Raw genomic sequence first — 18,349 nt, 5'->3', positions numbered from 1 at the left:
AACTAAAGGTATTCAAGAGGAGTATGAAAGTGGGCAAACCCCTGTATTCTCAATTCATAAATCTCCCTTTTCTATAGTTTCGACGGAAATATCATTTAGGTCCAAGAAGGGCTGATGTCCGTCTTCCTCAGGACTTGAAAATGGTTGGTTCTTATTTTGGAGAAGATTTTAAATATATCCTCTCGTATTGCCGTTTTCACCATCCCATAGTATATCTTGGTGATACTAAAAACAAGAAGCAATAAAACCAAGATTAAAATAAAAACACACTGTGCATTCACTATTCTTCACAATGTTTCATAAGTTCCCATTTTAAATAAGAACATTTACCAGTTTTGTTCATCTCTGGTAGTTGGGCGGGACGTTTTCTCTGTCTGCAAATGCATACGCAAGATAAATTCTATTTAGCTGCAAAAACAATGGAAGCGGTGTAAACCTCTCATTCCTTTTGTGTAAAGCCAAGCAAACGCTGCAGCCCAGTGACAATCAGCTCAGTCACTAACTTCTTGTGAATATTTCATTTGTGTCAGTTTCAACAAGGTTAAAGAAAGAAGTGAAGTGAACCTTCCTCCCATTCTCTTGCTCATAGTACTCCAACGTGTGCCTGTAGGGAAATTAAAATACATTTCTCTGTTAGACCCATATACAATCTGTGTAACATTTCCACAAGGCTGATCTAAGCCTGTCTATTGGTAACATGTCAAGAGATGCAGCCTGCACACCCGCAGCATAGCTTACCGTTTGAATTATTTTTCAAGTCTAATTCGAAAACATCAATCATCCGCAACCGTTCCGTCTTGGTGACGGGAAGGGAAAGGAGAGAGTGATCAATCGCTACCTCTCTGCGTAGTGAGGGATGATTTCGATGTGACCCTCGTGTCTCGCGATATATAATTCGAAAGTAGAAAGTGACTAGGCATAGTCACATAAAGAGGACTAGAATCCATCCATCCATGAGCATAGACATTGTGGGAATTGTAGTTCCCTGGTCAGTAGTGACCCTTGGGTGTGTAAACATGGTTTTAAAAGGCAAAAGAAAGGAGCCTTCTTGTTCAAAAATAGTTAAGTGGATGCCACAAAGACATCGTGTCTAATCATTAGTGAATTATAAAAAGTTGTAAAAATTAGCCAAATAATTTGTTTTGCACAGCAAAGTCCATGGGCAAAGTAGTTCCCCAGTCAGGTTTGAACAATGGCTAAGTGTGCATAGTTTGGTGTAGAGTACTTGGTCCAAAATAAAAGAAACTTCTTGGTCGGCATTAACACATCACGTAAATACTGCAGAAGTTATCATGCCAAATCATCAATTACATTTTTGTTTTATGTCATTTTAATGGGTAAAGGCGGATGGCGATGTTTTGTTTTCCCAGATTCGAAAATAAAAAATAGAATGTAAAATAATGCCTTGTGTTGGCTTAACTTAATGTGATATTTCAATTATGAATTTTGGATTTATGCTTAGTTATTCTTAATTTGATGACTCTAGAGGTTTTACCTCTGTTTTATTACATGGGCACATTATGGCATATATTACGTTTTTGCTATTGCAAGTAGTATGATTTTAAGTTGTTCAAATTTCCTCATATAGTAGGTGGCATAATTAAGGCCGCTGTTCCTTTTGATATGCATGTAATAGGAGGATCTGAATCTAAAAAGATTTTTGGTCAAAGCTTCCTCTTTTAAATTCAAAGAGGAAGGCGGGCATCTAAACTACTTAGACAATCAAAAAAAGAACTAGACATCAATACTGGGATAATCTGTTGACTAAAAAGACAATTACAGAAAATACTAACCGCCGCCTAATATGCGCTTTGACGTATAAAACCCACCACAATGAAATTAAGAAAGCAATATTCAAACATTAGCATTTATTACAATTGAACAACCCTATACTACAATGTCCAATATATGTTTTCAAAAAAGGAAAACATTTAAAAGTATGGATCTCTAGCGCTGACAAAGGACTTACAGGTGAGAAATGACCTACCTTTTCCAGCATGGGTCTGGCATGGATTCACATGCTCATGAATATTCCCCGTCGTCAATCTGGGAATCCTCGGTAAAGAAAAAATCAGTTTCAGTTTCACTTCTGAACTGTCTTTCTCCTAACAACCAATCACTGGTCTCTGGGTCATACTATCCCCAGCCATTGACTGCCCTCTACCTAAACCCCTCCTCTGGCAGCCATCTTCATATTTTTACCACACATTCAAGTGTAGGGATTCCTCGTGCTATAGCTCAGGAGCTTTTACTGTGTTTTGCGGTTTTTCTAAGAGTTTTGCATTATTTATTCTGTCAATTGAGCCTCAGGCTCCATCGATCCACCTTCCAATTAACGGGGGCGCTTTTCTTTGCATTCTTCAGCGAATTGTGCCGAGTTTCTTCTTGGAGGATTCTAGAATATTCTTTAAGGCCTACACAGTGTGGACATGGAGGAGGAGGAGGAGGAGGCTCCTCTCTTTAAAGTTTTCCCCGGCTGCAACCTACGGAATGCCTTTTTGGACAACGGACATTCCCTGTGCCTTTACTGCTTGCACTCGGACCCGACGCACGTGGATTGATGACTGTGCGTCTTGTCAGGAGATGGTATCCTGCACGCTGAGTGACCGACACAGGCGTCTCAACAAGTGTCTGCAGGCCAAGGCCCCTGCTGTGGGTGAGTCCCGGCAGCATGCCTCCCCTGCCCAGAAGAAGAAAGTTGAGCGGTCTTCTAAGACCTTTGAGAGCGGCCCTCCCACGGGGCCCCAAAATAAGGCTAAGCACAGCGAGTCCACTGCAACCGGGAGCGCCGTTGTGATGGGCTCTGCGGCGGCCAGGGTGAGTACAGCGTCTCCAGCGCCTTCGACCACGAGCCAACGCTCAAGTTCTTCTAAGAAGAGGAAGTCGGACCATCCGGGGCTCTTGGAGAAGACCCAGAGAGGCCCTACTGAGAATGCCAAGGGGGAGCTGGACTCAGAATCACCCCCTAAGGTGAAGGCCTCAGAAGGTTCGACTAAGGTTCTGAAGGCCCAGGTACATCTGATGAAGGCCCCTTCCATCGAAGGAGTGGTGGCGTCCCTATCAAAGGCCGCCGAGGCGGATCTGCATGACACGGCCGAAGGCAAGAGTATCCCTGCCTTCCAAGAGGGAGTCCTCTTTTCAACCCATCGAAAAGACACCGGAGAAGATGATTCCTATCATTTCCCCGAAACCGTCTCCTTTGGTCGCAGAGAAGGGGGGGCACGGTAGCCCTTCAGGGCTCAGATATCTCCTCTGAGGAGGAGCTTACCAACCTCCATACCCTCCAGGAGGAAAAATGCGTCAAGAGTAGGCCCTATGGGAAGGAAGACAAAGATGACGTTGAGGAGACCAACTAGGAGCAACAGGGCTTGGAGGACCAGCCTGAGCCGCAAACGCCCTCGTCTCTGTTGCCGCAGCCACCTCAGCAACCACTTGGAGATATCTGAGTGGACATTCTCACTGCTCTGCATACCCTATGTTCCGAGATCCGGACGAGGATGCCTCTTGCGCCGGCAGCCCCACCCGCCGGAGGAACCACCATCCAAGAAGAGGAGAGTTCACCCTCTGCCCCCCCCCCCACCCCCATGCCCCTGAGGGATGACCCGGACACAGCGACGACGGGCACGAATGATGATGACGGCGGATTGGGGGATATACCATCTCCACTGCCCAGATCTTCACCGCCCGTCGAGATAGGCTCGTTCCACGCCATGATCTCGAATGTCCTTGCAGGTGTTCCAGCTTGTCCCTGAGAAGGAGAAGAAGAAAGAGGGTTTCCTTTACCAGCGCCACTAGGCTAAGAGGAAGACCGTACTTTCGATCCCTCTCTTGGATGATATTTGGGACGAGGGGTTGTTCCTTTTGAAGAACCCTTCCTCGGCCCCGGCGAAGAGGGACCGCTATGAGAAGAAATACAGGGTGCCGGACTCTGCGCCCAAGTCCTTACGGTCCCAGCCGTCTCCGGTGGTTTCGGCGGCGGCCAAGAAGAAATCTTCTTGCGCCTTCTCGTCTGCGGCCTCGTCCCCCGGACAGTGAGATGAAGTTGGATGCCATGGGGCGAAGAGTTATCACGCTGGCAGCGACGACCATCAAGGCCGCAAACTCCCTTGCCATCATGGCATGTTACGACAGGGAGCTTTTCGCTCCCCTCATGGACTTCCTTCCCGACGAGAAGAGAGCGGAGGTGTTGGAGATCCTACATGAAGTCGAGGTGGCATCGGACCACGCCATTACAGTGGCCACGGATATCACCGACATGGGGTTCTGCCAAATGGGAAACCCTGATTGCCTCCATCAGCAGGGCTGGCTAAAAAAGGCTGCGATAGAGCTCTTCCCAAAGAGGCTCCGGGTCTCCGGAGTGTACTCTCGTTACTTCCTCGTCAAAATGAACACCAGAGGTTGGAGGCCCATCTTGGACCTCTGCCGTCTGTACATCAAGTCTCAAAGGTTTCGGATGGTGACTCTTCAGCACATGCTGGGACAGCTGGGAGAGGGTGATTTTCTGTCGTCGCTGGTCTTGAAAGATGCCTATTTTCACATCCCCATACACAAGGGCCACCGGAAGTTCCTACACTTTGTGGTTCAAGGGCAACATTACCAGTTCAAGACCCTTCCCTTCAAATTGAAATCGGCGCCAAGAATTTTCACCAAGTGCCTGGCGCCGGTGGTGGCGCAGCTGCGTCTACGAGGGATCCACATGTACCCTTACCTGGACGACTGGCTCAAAGGATATCGCCGTCGAACACACGGCGAGGACCGTCCAACTCCTGGCGGATGTGAGTTCTCTGTGAACTATGCAAAGTCCTGCTTGATTCCATTGCAGGAGGCACGGTTTCTGGGATCCCGACTCAACAGTGTCGTGCCTGACGTCTCCGTCAGAGGAGAGGATAGCGACCATCTTGGGCAAGGTACAACGGCTGTTGGCCCTGAAGATCGCAAGGGTGAGGTCCATCAAGTCCCTGCTCGGCATGATGTCGTCATGCATATCCCTTGTTCGGCTGTGCAGGCTACGAATGCGTCCACTGCAGGAGTTTCTCGATGCCCGTTGGATACAAGTGTCAGGAAGCTTCGAGGACAAGATCACACTCGAGGAGAGTTTCCGTCGAGCGATACGGTGGTGGGGAGTGCACGCACATCTGTCCACAGGTGTGGATTTCCAGACCCCACCGCATCAGTAGACGGTCACGATGGGCGCCTCCCTGAAAGGATGGGAAGCGCACACCGGAAGTCTTCATGCAAGAGGCCTGTGGCTACCGGAGGAGAAGACTTTGCACATCAACGTGTTGGAGCTGCGAGCAGTGTTTTGGGCCCTCAAGTCCTTCCTTTCGTCCCTCAAGGGCAAGGTGGTACGAGTCTTCACGGACAACACCACCACGATGTTCTACATCAGGAAGCAAGGGGGAACCAGATCCCCAGCGCTCTCCAAAGAGGCACAGGACCTTTGGCACTGAGCTGTAGCCGAGGGGATGTTCCTCATCGCGTTTCATCTGGCAGCAGTGAAGAACCATCTCCGACTCTCTCAGCAGGGAGCTGCGCTCTTGCCATGAGTTGGAGCTTCGGCAGGACCAAGTAGATCACCTGTTCCTCAGATGGGGCAATCCCCAGATCGATCTGTTTGCGACGGTCGACGAACACCAACTGCCGGTGTTTCGCCAGCAGGTTTCCCCAGCCAGGGAGCATGGGGAACGCATTCTCTTCCCCCTAGGACGGCATGTTTCTGTATGCGTTCCCTCCATTTCCGTTGCTTCTTTGGTTAGTCAATCAACTCTGACGTGCCCGGTGCAGGATGATCCTCGTTGCACCGGCGTGGCCGAGACCGATATGGTACCCAGACCTTCTTGACAAGTCTGCATCCCCTCCAGTCAAGCTTCTGGCGGTCGCAGATCTTCTCGCCAGGGAAGGAGGCGCGATTCTGCACTACGACCCAGGATCGCTGAACCTGAAGGCCTGTCTCCTGCATCGCTAGAGTTTGGGGGCTATGATCCCCCAGTGGATTGAAAGGAGGTGCTTGCCAAGGGCAGAGTTTTGTCTACTCAAATGCTACGGGCACAAGTGGAAGAGGTTCGCCGTTTGGTCCCGTACTCAGAAGATTGACCCGCTACGAGTCACTGCTCCGCAGGTGCTTGTTGTCGTTGGCCAAGGCAGGACTGGGCCATGCTTCCATCCAAGTTCACCTGGCATCTATCTCCCGCTACACCAGGTCTCCAGGACGATCATCCTTATGGTCGTATCGATTAGTCAAGGAGTTTGTCGAAGGTCTATTTTGCTCGTTCCGGCCGGTGAAGGCTCCAGCCCCGGCGTGGGAGCTCAATGTGGTGCTTACTCGGCTCATGGGTCCTCTGTTCGAGCCTATGCATTCGGCGCCACTGACATTTTTGTTGTGGAAAACAGCTTTTCTGGTGGCCATCACCTCCACATGACGAGTAGGAGAGATTCAGGCCCTCTCTTGTAAACCACCTTATTTGACATTCCACGATACAATGGTAGTGCTACGAACGCACCCCTCCTTCATGTCCCAGGTGCCGTCAGACTTTCATCTAAACAAGCCCTTGGTGTTACCTGTATTCTTCCTGACGCCTTTGTTGCCGGCTCAGAGGACTTTGCACTCGCTGGATGTAGCCAGAACGCTGAAGTTCTATGTGGACCGCACAAAGGGTTTCTGGAAGACGTCGCAACTTTTTGTGAACTTTTGCCCTGTGAACCATGGTAAGGCCCTCTCCTTGGCTTCCATTTCCAGGTGGCTCTCCGGCTGCATCACCGGTTGGCGAACCGGCCTGGCAGTCCGAGAGCCCATTCGACCAGAGCGATCGCTGCAACTATGGCGTTACTGTCTGGTGTGCCCCTGCTGGACATCTGCAGGGCTGCTACGCGGAGGTCGACGCACAACTTCACGAAGTTCTGCGTCGACAGCGATTCCAGGGAGAAGTCCAGAATCGGCCAGGCAGTGCTGCGCAACCCGTTCGCTTGAAGGTGAGCCTGGTGAGGGGGTAAGAGATGCTTAATGTTGAGATACTTAATGTTGAGCCTTGCCAACTCCTGTGGTTGTGCATGTGTGTACTGCTATGTATTCTTTACTCATGAGCATGTGAATCCATGCCAGACCTCATGCTGGAGAAGGAACAAGTTACTTAACTGTAACTGTTGTTCTCCAGCATGGGTCTGGCATGGATTCACATGCGGCCCCTCCTGCCTACCTCTCTGCGGCTCTTCTTGGTCCTACTGCCACTTTACGTGCTACCAAATCTGAAGATGGCTGCCAGAGGAGGGGGTTAGGTAGAGGGATAGTCTTTGGCTGGGGGCAGTATAACCCAGAGAGCAGCGATTGGTTGTTAGGAGAAAGACAGTTCAGAAGTGAAACGGAAACAGATTTTTTCTTGACTGAGGTTTCCCAGCCTGACCCCGGGGAATATTCATGAGCATGTGAATCCATGCCAGACCCATGCTGGAGAACAATAGTTACAGGTGAGTAACTTGTTCCATCACCTCAGCATGGGTTTTAGCGCCCGTTGCGGGCCTTTCCCATGTGGGGGATGTTGCCATTTCAATTCTGTCTCAGCACGTACCTCTCTAGCAATTAACCATAAGACTTAGGTTTTGAAAAATCATACTACTTGCAGTAGCAAAAACGTAATATATGCCATAACGTGCCCATGCAATAAAACATATATAGGTAAAACCTTTAGAGTCCTCAAATTAAGGATCACTGAGCATAAATCCAAAATTTGTAATAGAAATATCACATCACCTTTGGTAGCCCACTATATTGAAAAAACACATAACTGTGAGGAACTTGAATGGTGGGCCACTGACAAAAGTAGGGTAAATGGACCAAACACAGCTGTTGAGCTGTCCCAGACAGAACAATGGTGACTTTACCACACGCAGAGCCATCTTAATGGCTTAAATCAACAAGAAGAATGGACACAATGTCTATAAATATAATAATGCCCGAGTGTCGACCAAATGGACTGCATTGGTAGAGTTAAGCCAACACATGGCATTATTTTACTTTCTATTTTTTATTTTCTAATCTGGGAAAACAAACCTCGCCATCCGTCTTTACACCTTAAAATGACATAAAAAACTACATTGTATTGATGATTTAGCATAACTTCTGCTGTATTTACTTGTTGTGTTAATGCCGACCAAGACGTTTTTTGATTTGAACCAAGTACTGTACCAAACTATGCACATATAGCCATTGTACAAACCTGACTGGGGAACTACTTTTCCCCATTGACTTTGCTGTGCAAAACAAACTATTTGGATAATTTGTACAACTTTTTATAATTCACTGATGATTAGACAGAATGTATTTGTGGCATCCACTTAACGATTTTCTAACAAGAAGGCTCCTTTGTTTTGCCTTTTAAAACCATGTTTACGCACCAATGGTTCACTACTGACCGGGGAACTACAATTCCCACAATCTCTATTCTCTTGGATGGATGGATTCTAGTCCTCTTTTTGTGACTATGGTTAGTCACTTTCTACTTTCAAATTATATATAGCGAGACATGAGGGTCACATCGAAATCATCCCTCACTACGCAGAGGGGTAGCGATTGATCACTCTCTCCTTTCCCTTCCCGTCACCAAGAAGGAACGGTTGCGAATGATTGATGTTATCGAAATTAGACTTGAAAAATAATTCAAATGGTAAACTGTGCTGCGGGTGTGCAGGCTGCATCGCTTGACATGTTACCAATAGACTTCACTTCTTTCTTTAACCTTGTTGAAACTGACACAAATTAAATATTCACAAGAAGTTAGTGACTGGGCTGCTTATCACTGGGCTGCAGCGTTTGCTTGGCTTTACACAAAAGGAATGAGAGGTTTACAACCGCTTCCATTGTTAGTTTTTGCAGATAAATAGAATGTATCTTGCGTATGCAGTTGCAGAGAAAACATCCCACCCAACTACCAGAGATGAACAAAATTGGTAAATGTTCTTCTTATTTAAAATGGGAACTTATGAGACATTGTGAAGAATAGCGATGCGGCAGTGTTATTTTATTTTAATATTGGTTTTATTGCTTCTTGTTTTTAGTATCACCAAGATATACTATGGGATGGTGAAAACAGCAATAAGAGAGGATATATTTAAAATCTTCTCCAAAATAAGAACTAACCATTTTCAAGTCCTGAGGAAGACGGCCATCAGCCCTTCTTGGACCTAGATGATATTTCTGTCGAAACTACAGAAAAGCGAGATTTATGAATTGAGAATAGAGGGGTTTACCCACTTTCATACTGCTCTCGAATACCTTTAGTTGACTATCACTTGAATGACCTATACTTGAATTTTGCATTAATGGTGTTAATGTTTTTACACTTCTCTAGCTCAGAGTTGCTAATTGTTTCATAAAGCAACTATTGTCATATATTGTCCATATAATATCATTGATATGGTGTACCAACTCTATAGTAAGTCTATTTGTTATATGTGTATTTGCAAAAGCGTGATTTGTCTAAGAGAAAACTTAGGTGTGCTCACTTGTTTTCAAAAACAATTGTTTATTAAAGTATGTATATTTGTAAATAAAGAATATGGATTTTATTATGAATTAAATAGCCAACACTGACCCTTCGTTTTTCTTCTCAATTCTCACGAAGCCCTTAAAAATGAAGTGATTCAATTGAATTTGTTCCGTGCGGCATCACATTCCGTGGCTTACATGACTTGGATAAAACAACCACTTCAAGATTTGACTTTGTAAGTGAAGCAGCTGGAAACCGGGTCATTGTTTTGAGTCCCGTGAATGTTTTGCTGGCTTTTATGTTTTCTTGGCTTTCTTTTTGCTGTTGGAGGAACTTTGACTGATGTACTTCTGTAGCTGCCCCTCATTTTCTGGGTGCTACCAGAGCAGGTGTACGCCTAGAGAACTCATTCAGTGCCCACAAAATAGATGAGCCGAGCAAGGTAAGTAAAGCAAGAATGCTGTATGTGCCTTCCAAATGTCAGGACAGGATCAAACAATCGCAAAAAGGTGAGGGTTCCATAGATGTCTATGGAGAAAAAGCAGTAAAAAGAACATATTTCCTAATAGTTTGTCTGTAGCAAATATATCATTACTGGGACATCCCAACTCTGATGTCAGGGAATATTTCATTCTGATGCTTGTTAATCTGCTTAGAATCACATGCTGTGCATATGGTCCGACATCCAGTTGTAACCGGGGAGTATTGTATCTTGTCTTTCGGGGACCGAAAGGGGACGTCGGCAGAGGCGTGTCTGTAACACTATCCCTATCGTGACGTGTAGTGTACCCAAAATCCCTCACGCTCCAAGGTCCCTCAAATTGTTTTTTTCCACCCAGATAACTGGTCGCCCTATAGCAGAGCTCTTACATAAGAGACTTTGTTTATCCTAACCTGACTTGTCGGTTATTTCCCCTGAAGTCATTTCGACGGCAAGAACAACTTCGACGAAGACTACGGGGGGATTTGTCTATGGCAGTGTATTTCAGCACCTAAGATCCGGCGGATCCCTCAGTCCCCGTCCATCATGAAGACATTCAAATGGATACTTATCAGGACATTTACAGTGAAGATGAAGAACCTTCCTTCCTGCAGGGCTACAATGAGGACCAGGCGGATGCTGTGGACAATGGGGAAGAAACACACCAAGTGGGGACAGACCCATGGACGCTCACCCAACAGGATCAGGGCACTGATGTTCTGTGCCTGGATTCTCCTGCGTCCACCCCGGCTCGCCAGGCCTCACCTGTAGACGACCAAATGGCCTTCAATAGCATGTTAAGGAAGGCAGCAGATCACTTTCAAATCACTACTCAAGAGGTGGTGCCTGAGCAGGACTTTGTAGAAGATATTCTGAAAGAGAAACCGCCCTCGAGCCAGGCCATTCCCCTCCTTAATTCTATTAAGAGAAGATTAGAAGATTGGCCCCCTCCCTGGTGTCACCAGCTCAAACCCGGGCAGTGAACCCAGGAGTAGAAAAGTATTTCGCCCAGCTCCTTCAGACCCTCAATACATTAAAGGGCATACTACCCCTGATTCCCTGGTAGTGACTACCACCCGGAAACGGGCAGGAGTACCACTTGCTACGGGGGAGGCGCCTCCAGACAGACAATCCAAGAGGTTATGTGCCTTAGTTAAGCGGGTTACCTCGGCGGCCGCATATACAACGCACATAGCGAATAGCACTACGCTGCTGGTGAGTTATACTGACACTCAATGAAACCTAGTACAGGAAGGTCTCCAGGAGGTCCCAGAGCCCATCAGGTCCAAGCTTCTCACTATTGTGGCCGAAGGCAGGCAAGTGAACCAGAATGTGATAAAGAACACTCTGGACACGGCTGAAACAGCATGCAGGTCTCTGGCATAGGAAACCCTACTTAAAGGCATGCTTGGCTTCGTACCTCAGGGTTTAAGCCTGAAACACAGGCCGCTCTCATCAATAAACCCTCTTTGGAAAGGCGGTCGATGAGGCCCTAGAAACAGCCCAAAAAGAGCATGAGACTCTTAAATCCCTGCAACAAATTACTCAAAGACCTTCCCCCCCATAGAGGAGGTAATGCTCGCCGGTCCTTTCGAGGGCAGTCCCGTGCAAGTCAGAACACCTATGGCACGAGAAACTTTAATGCTGGACAAACTTCAGGAAGCCCTGCATACTACTCACCAATGGGTCAGCGATGCGGCAAAGCCAGCGGTAGAGGACCCAATCCTAGAGGAGCCGCAGCCTCTGGTCAGAAATGACCATCGGATCCAGGTCCCCTCCCATGTCACCCCGGTCAGGGGGCGCTTGACATCTTTCCTCACAGCATGGGAGGGGATAACTTCAGAAACAGTTGGTCATAAAGACAGTTGCCCACGGGTACTGCGTGGAATTCGGCTGACCTCCACAATTCAGACCACCGCGCTCACGGCGCCTCTCACCGGACCATCTGGAGATCCTGAATCGAGAGGTGGAAGCGCTGCTGGGAAAGGACGCCATAGAAGCCGTCCCTATTCTTCAGGTAAACAAGGGTACTTATTCAGTGTACTTCCTTGTACCCAAAAAGGACCTCACCATGCGCCCTGTTCCAGACCGGCGCCCAGCGAACAAGTTCATAAAACCTCAAAAGTTTTGCATTGTAACGCTACAGGAGGTAATCCCACTGTTAAAACAGGGGGACTACATGGCAACATTGGACATGAAAGATGCATACTTTCATATTTCAATGTTGCCAGCGCACAGGAAATATTTCGGGTTCATGGTGGCGGACAGGCATTAGCAATTCAAAGTGCTCCCCTTCGGCATCGCCTCGGCGCCAAGGGTGTTTACCAAGGTACTGGCAGTAGCAGCAGCACACCTGCGCAGGCTATTCGTCCCGGTTTACCCTTACCTCGAAGACTGGCTCATAAAAGGGGACTTGTACGATACATGTTTTTTGAACACCCAAAGGACCGTAGACCTTCTGTTCAGTCTGGGATTTTCCATCAACGAGAATAAATCCAGTCTAATCCCCAGCCAAGTAAAACCATTTCTGGGGGCTATAATCCAGACGAAAGACAGCCTCGTCTTCCCCTCCAACAAGAGGGTTCAGAACATGCTTTTTCAGATCCCTCAATATGTAGGCAGTCTGAAGGTGACGGTGCGCAAAACAATGCGTTTGCTAGGGATGATGGCGTCATGCATATACTTGGTTCCCCATGCGCGGCTGCGCATGCGTCCCATGCAAGAGTGGCTCAACAGCTAGTGGTGTCAGACCAGTGGACAATGGGAATATCTGGTAGTTGACTCGCCAGCCCTCGAACTCTCTCTGCATTGGTGGTCAAGGGAAAACCTTCTGAAGGGGAAAACCTTCACCATCCCTGCAGTGGAAGCCACTCTCACAGGGGGGCTCACCTGCTTCAGCAGAAAACGCTGGAGTGTGGTCCCCACAAGTAGCGTACAACCATATAAACTTACTGGAGCTATTAGCGGTGTTCAAAGCATTAAAAGCTTTTCAGATGCAACTACAAGGGAAGACACTGCTGGTTCTAACAGACAGCACTACAGCCATGTATTACCTGAACAGACGGGGGCACTCACTCTCCAGGGCTATCCAAGCTGTCCCAAAACATTTGGATATGGGCTCTCAAGCACAAGATGTTTCTGTTGTCCCAACATGTTCCTGGGGAACTCAATCTTCTGGGAGACGTGCTCATCAAAGATTTCCCTCTGCCCGTAGAATACGAATGGCGTCTGCAGGAAGCCATCGTATCCAACGTCTTTGCAGAATGGGGCTTGCCAGAGATCGATCTGTTCGCAACTCAGGAGAACGCTCAATGCCAAGACTACCCCTCCAGGTACCCCCAGAACCACTCCAAAGGGAATGGTCTCTGGATAACATGGTCGGGGAAATGTTTCTACGCTTCCCCCCCCCACTCCCGTTCTCAGCAAAATAGTGCACAAGATGCACCAGGAACCAGTTACCGTGATACTGGTGTCCCCCATGTGGACCCGCCAACCCTGGTTCGCTCATCTGATGGAAATGTCCCCCACCAGTAAAACTACCCTGCCCGTACAACATGTTGTCTCGGGACAGGGGGGAGACCTACACCCATGCCCACAAACTCGGAACTTAGCAGCCTGGCTCCTGGGGTCATAAAGTTTGGACACCTACAGCTCCCTCAGAGGTGCCTGGACATTCACAGGGAAGATAGGAAACCTGGAAACGTTTTGTTATCTGGTGTAATACCAAGGGCATCAATCCCATCAATTGCTCACCCACACACATTGTACTTTAACCCATTTGTTGGACACAGGGTTGGTCTTCAATTCTCTGAAGGTTCATCTGGCTGCTCTTTCAGCCTACACCACGTCACAACAAAATGTGCCATGGTGGAAGATACCGGTGATTAAGGCCTTTATGGAAGGGGTTAAAAGAATGTATCTGTAACGCTCACCTGATTCCCGTAGAGGCGCCGGTCTTGACTAGGCGTATACCGTATCTTCAAAGGTGATGTGTAACACACGGCTGGCTCTTTGGGCTGGACCTCTGTGCACTGTATGTCTGACTCGAAGGGTAAGATGTCTTAGGTAAGTGAACGCCGTGCTCTCCATCTGCCTCGGGGCAGGGTGCTGTAACCAGTTTCTTCACTGGATAAGGGGAGCAGGCCTCTTGACTTCAGAGGACTGCTGTCCGTCGTTTACTGCACGAACGGTAAGTTTCGAGTAATTCTAATGTCTTTAAAAGTCTTTAGTAATGATGTCTCTTGTTTTTGCAGGGTTCTGGCGATGGCGGATGACGGGCTGAAGTGAGTTGAAGATGGAGCCCGTGTGATGAATGGAAGCGCCTGGAAGCACGTAAGTAAGCGCTTGTTGCCTGCTTCACGATGCGCTCTAACTGTCTTTTTATTTTGCAGGTACAAGTTCGGAGCGGCTGCAGGGTGCCGGAATATCCACTGGGTTAGATGTGGAAAGGAGTAATGGCACGTGAGTATTAAAGTTCTCCAATGTCTTTAAACGCACCTTGTTTTGTCTTTCAGATGCGGGATGCAGCGCCGAAGGCCTCCGGAGCGTGCGAAGAGCTGGTAAGCTTTTGTCTTTCAGATGCCGGAATGCAGTGCGAAAACCCTGACCTTTTGGAAGCAGAGATCATGACAGTATCCTCCCATTTCTCACCCAGCTCCTGGATGGGATCTAAATATGGTTTTAACCAGGCTCATGGTGCCCTCCTTTGAGCCAATGCATAAAGGCATAAGGCCTTTCTAGTGGCTATCACTTCTATCAGAAGGGTAAGTGAATTACATGCCCTTTCTGTTCTAGACCCCTTTGTTACAGTCCACAGGGATAAGGTAGTTCTGCGCACGCATCCCAGATTTGCACCTAAATTCTTCTCGAAGTTGAATGTGAACCAATCGATTGAACTTCCTACCTTTTTCCCGAATCCCACTAGCATGGCAGAAAGAAGCCTACACACACTAGATGTGCGCAGGGCAGTCATGTTCTACCTGGAAAGAACAAAAACCACTGAGGAAAACAAAACAATTTTTTGTTTCAGTGGCAGCCGGCAGAAAAGGGGATCCTATCTCTAAATCAGCTATCTCTAGGTGGATTGTCAAATGCATCACACTGTTACGCTCTTGCTAAGAGAGAACTGCCCTTCAAGCCTGGAGCAGACTCTACTGTGGCACTGTGGCTTCCATAGCATTCATTGCAAACGTTCCCGTAGAGTCTATTTGCAAAGTGGCAACCTGGAGTTCTGTACACACCTTTACAAAACACTATTGCCTAGACACTCATTCTAGATCTGATTCTCAGGTGGGACACGCAGTACTAAGACATCTTTTCTCTACTGTTCCTTCTCACAACCCACCTCCAACTCTGGGTATTGCTCGCTAGTTTATGCATAATATGTGATTCTAAGCAGATTAACGAGCATCAGAAGACATGCATTACTTAGCATAATAGCATTTCTGATGATTGTATCTGCTTGGATTCACATGCGCTCTCCCTACCTCCCCGCTCAGGGTGGAAGGAACATAGACGTCTTACTACTTCTCTCTTCTTCATGTACTCACTCACAGTAGCCTTGGGCTCCCTCATGGCAGAAAAAATACAATCGGAGGGACCTCGGCGCGTGAGGGATTTTGGGTACACTACACTTCACGATAGGGATAGTGTTACAGACACGCCTGTGCCGACGTCCCCTTTCGATCCTCAAAAGACAAGATATAATACTCTGAGGTTACCACTGGATGTCGGACCATATGCACATCATGTGCTTCTAAGCAGATACAATCATCAGAAATGCTATTACGGTAAGTAATGTATGTCATAAGCACACCACTCTATAAGAGATCCAATGGAGAAAAACGTGTAATTATTAAGTGGACCAGCTTTACTGGTACGTAGCATCTTAATTGGTCCTACCCAGCCAGAGCTGTAACTTGTACTTTACGATGTAATGTAATGGTCATTTATACTGTGCCATTTACGACCACAGCGTTGTCTTAGCTACAGTATCTAATGTGTCCATGCTTGGGATAACCAGACCTGGACCTGTGAAGGGGAATTGGAAAAATGGGAAGCAGTAAAGGAGAAGTAGTAAGAGCATACGGGAAGAGAATTTGGAAGGTCAGGAAGATGGGGGTGGGGGGGGTGCTGGTTACAGATGGATGTGTGTAATCTTGTGATTGGTGGATTTGGCAAGAGGTCTTTCTGGGGAAATCTGGTGACATGGTGAGCCAGAATCTAGTGTTTAGGCAGGTAAATGGACTTCTAATGGTCAAGTAACTAGTGAGTGTTGGCATGATGGTGTATACTAACTTCCACTTAACGTGACCTAGATTTTGAGAACTCTTGCAGCACCTGTTAACTGCTTCCCAGCACAAGGCCCCTTTCTTCAAGCTTGATACTTCCCTGCTGGTGCCAACAAAAGAGAGCCTTTTGTGGTTTGCAACTTTACTTACCGCTTGTGTTTTTCATCAGCGTACCTAGGAGTCTAAGATGTCTCTTTGCTGTTTAAGCTCTTTTGTTCATTTTCTTTTCAGATGATGACCTGGATAGCCTAATGGGTGAACTGACAGAAGACTCTCTCTTCGGGGGAGCAAGCCATAGATGACATCCATATCTTAGTGTGCTGATCAGCAAATAATGGGCTATCGCATCATGATTCTGTTCCATGGAGCACATCAATCACCTGGGGTTGGGATTGTGGCTGTACTGGATTCCTCTCTCGCGCCTTGGCAAACTGTTCCTGTATGTATAATTTGTCAAGGGTTGAGCACATACCTCCCTGTGCACCTTTTTCTGGAATGGACTGGTGTTGTCTTAGTCCATCATTCCTGAATGTCGCAGATCATCACGCTATGCCTGAACTATTATGTCATGGTGAAACACTCAATTATGTTAAGAGAACGTTCACCTTATGCTCTAGTCGAGAACTATGCTATTCCTGCTGACCATTGTGTTTTAAAACCATTTTGTTTTGTTCAGTGCTTGAACAATGAATTCGCCTAAGAGGGTGCAACGTTCTCTCTCTTAAATAGCCAAGCAGGTTTACAAATATGCCCCCCAACCCATATGAACTACAAAAGAGACCCTCTTTCACACACTGTTACTGATATAAGCATGTACATAAGTCACCCAGACCAGAAGCCCAACATGCCCTTTCTCAGGAGCATATTCCTATACACCATACTGTGTATGCAAGCACATACCCTAATGGGATACACTAATTCCAAAGAAATTCTGAGGCGCAAAGGACTTGTGGGGATTTCTGTTATCACCTGCATCATTGAGGTGGATTTATGCTGTATAAGAATGGTTGGGCTGTCATCTGTTATGTATATGTCTAGTTTACACAATGGATCGAGTACATTTCAGAACCTGGATCTCTAAATAACCAGCCTGTTATGGAACTTGCAATACTTATGAGACTTTCTTTGGTTTGTAGGTTTTGTCCAGGCTTCCTGAGTTTGAAATAGCGGATGTCAGCTCTTGAATGAGTTGAGGATCTGTTTATCCAGAATATTACTGACCACTGAGTGTGGTGTCACTGCCTTTGCATGGCCAGTGTATTTATTTTTGGCAATAAAATGGGAATGTTAAACATGACCACTTTGAATAAATTCCTTTGGAGAAAGGATCTGCAATCTGTTCCCAATGCTTGGTTCCATAATACATCAACAAGACACGTGCTCAAAATTTCAGGATTTACAAAAAAGGATCATGGTTCACTTTGTGTTGTATGTATGTATGTATGTATGTATGTATGTATGTATGTATGTATGTATGTATGTATGTATGTATTTATTTATTTTAATTTTTGTAACGCGCCAACATGCCCATGGGCCTCAGGGCGCACATAGAACAAAACAAGACGAGGACAAACAAAGTGGAAAAGGAGAAATGGGTCAGGACATTATTCCAAGTTGAAAAGTGAGTCTTGACGGCACGTTTGAACGCGGTGTAGCTCTGGATCTGCCGTCTACCTGCTGGAAGTGTGTTCCACAAAAGGGGACCCTGAGCATCCAGTGTTGTGCCTCCAAATTTGGCTGTCCTGAATTTGGGATAATTGAGAGTGACCGCCAAAGAAGAACAAAGTTTCCTCACGTTGGGTTTGATGCCTATACGGGATGACAGATAGGTTGGGCTGCTAAAACTTAGGCATTTATTGGTCGTAGTAAGCATCTTATGCGTTATGCAGTGTTTAACGGGTAGCCAGTGGAGTCTTTTCCTAAAGGTAGAGATGGATGTGCGACGTGACTGATTGAAGATGTTACTCACAGCATTGTTCTGTGCAACTTGTAAGGATTGAATATTAGAGGCTGTGGTGCCCGCCAGCAGGCTGTTAGAATAGTCCAATCTTGAATTAATCAATGCAGTGGGCAATAGAGCACAGTTCTCTTCCGATATG

The 18,349-nt window shown here is 47.0% G+C and overlaps 1 protein-coding gene across 2 annotated transcripts in view; it reads left to right on the top strand.

The window, feature by feature from the left end:
* Window positions 1-17,547, top strand: part of HROB (homologous recombination factor with OB-fold) — a 526,210-nt gene extending 508,663 nt beyond the window's left edge. For both annotated transcript variants that reach the window (XM_069634316.1, XM_069634315.1), the window contains one exon: window positions 16,482-17,547. In XM_069634316.1, coding sequence (XP_069490417.1) covers window positions 16,482-16,552 — 71 coding nt within the window. In that variant the 3' untranslated portion in view covers window positions 16,553-17,547. The remainder of the gene's footprint in view (window positions 1-16,481) is intronic.
* Window positions 17,548-18,349: the final 802 nt, after the last annotated feature.

Source organism: Ambystoma mexicanum, chromosome 13, assembly GCF_040938575.1.
Source record: "Ambystoma mexicanum isolate Mex_15411 chromosome 13, UKY_AmexF1_1, whole genome shotgun sequence".
In the NCBI taxonomy this organism is placed as follows: Eukaryota; Metazoa; Chordata; class Amphibia; order Caudata; family Ambystomatidae; genus Ambystoma; species Ambystoma mexicanum.
The sequence above is the reverse complement of the archived record's forward strand: the minus strand, read 5'-3'. Positions and strand labels throughout refer to the sequence as shown.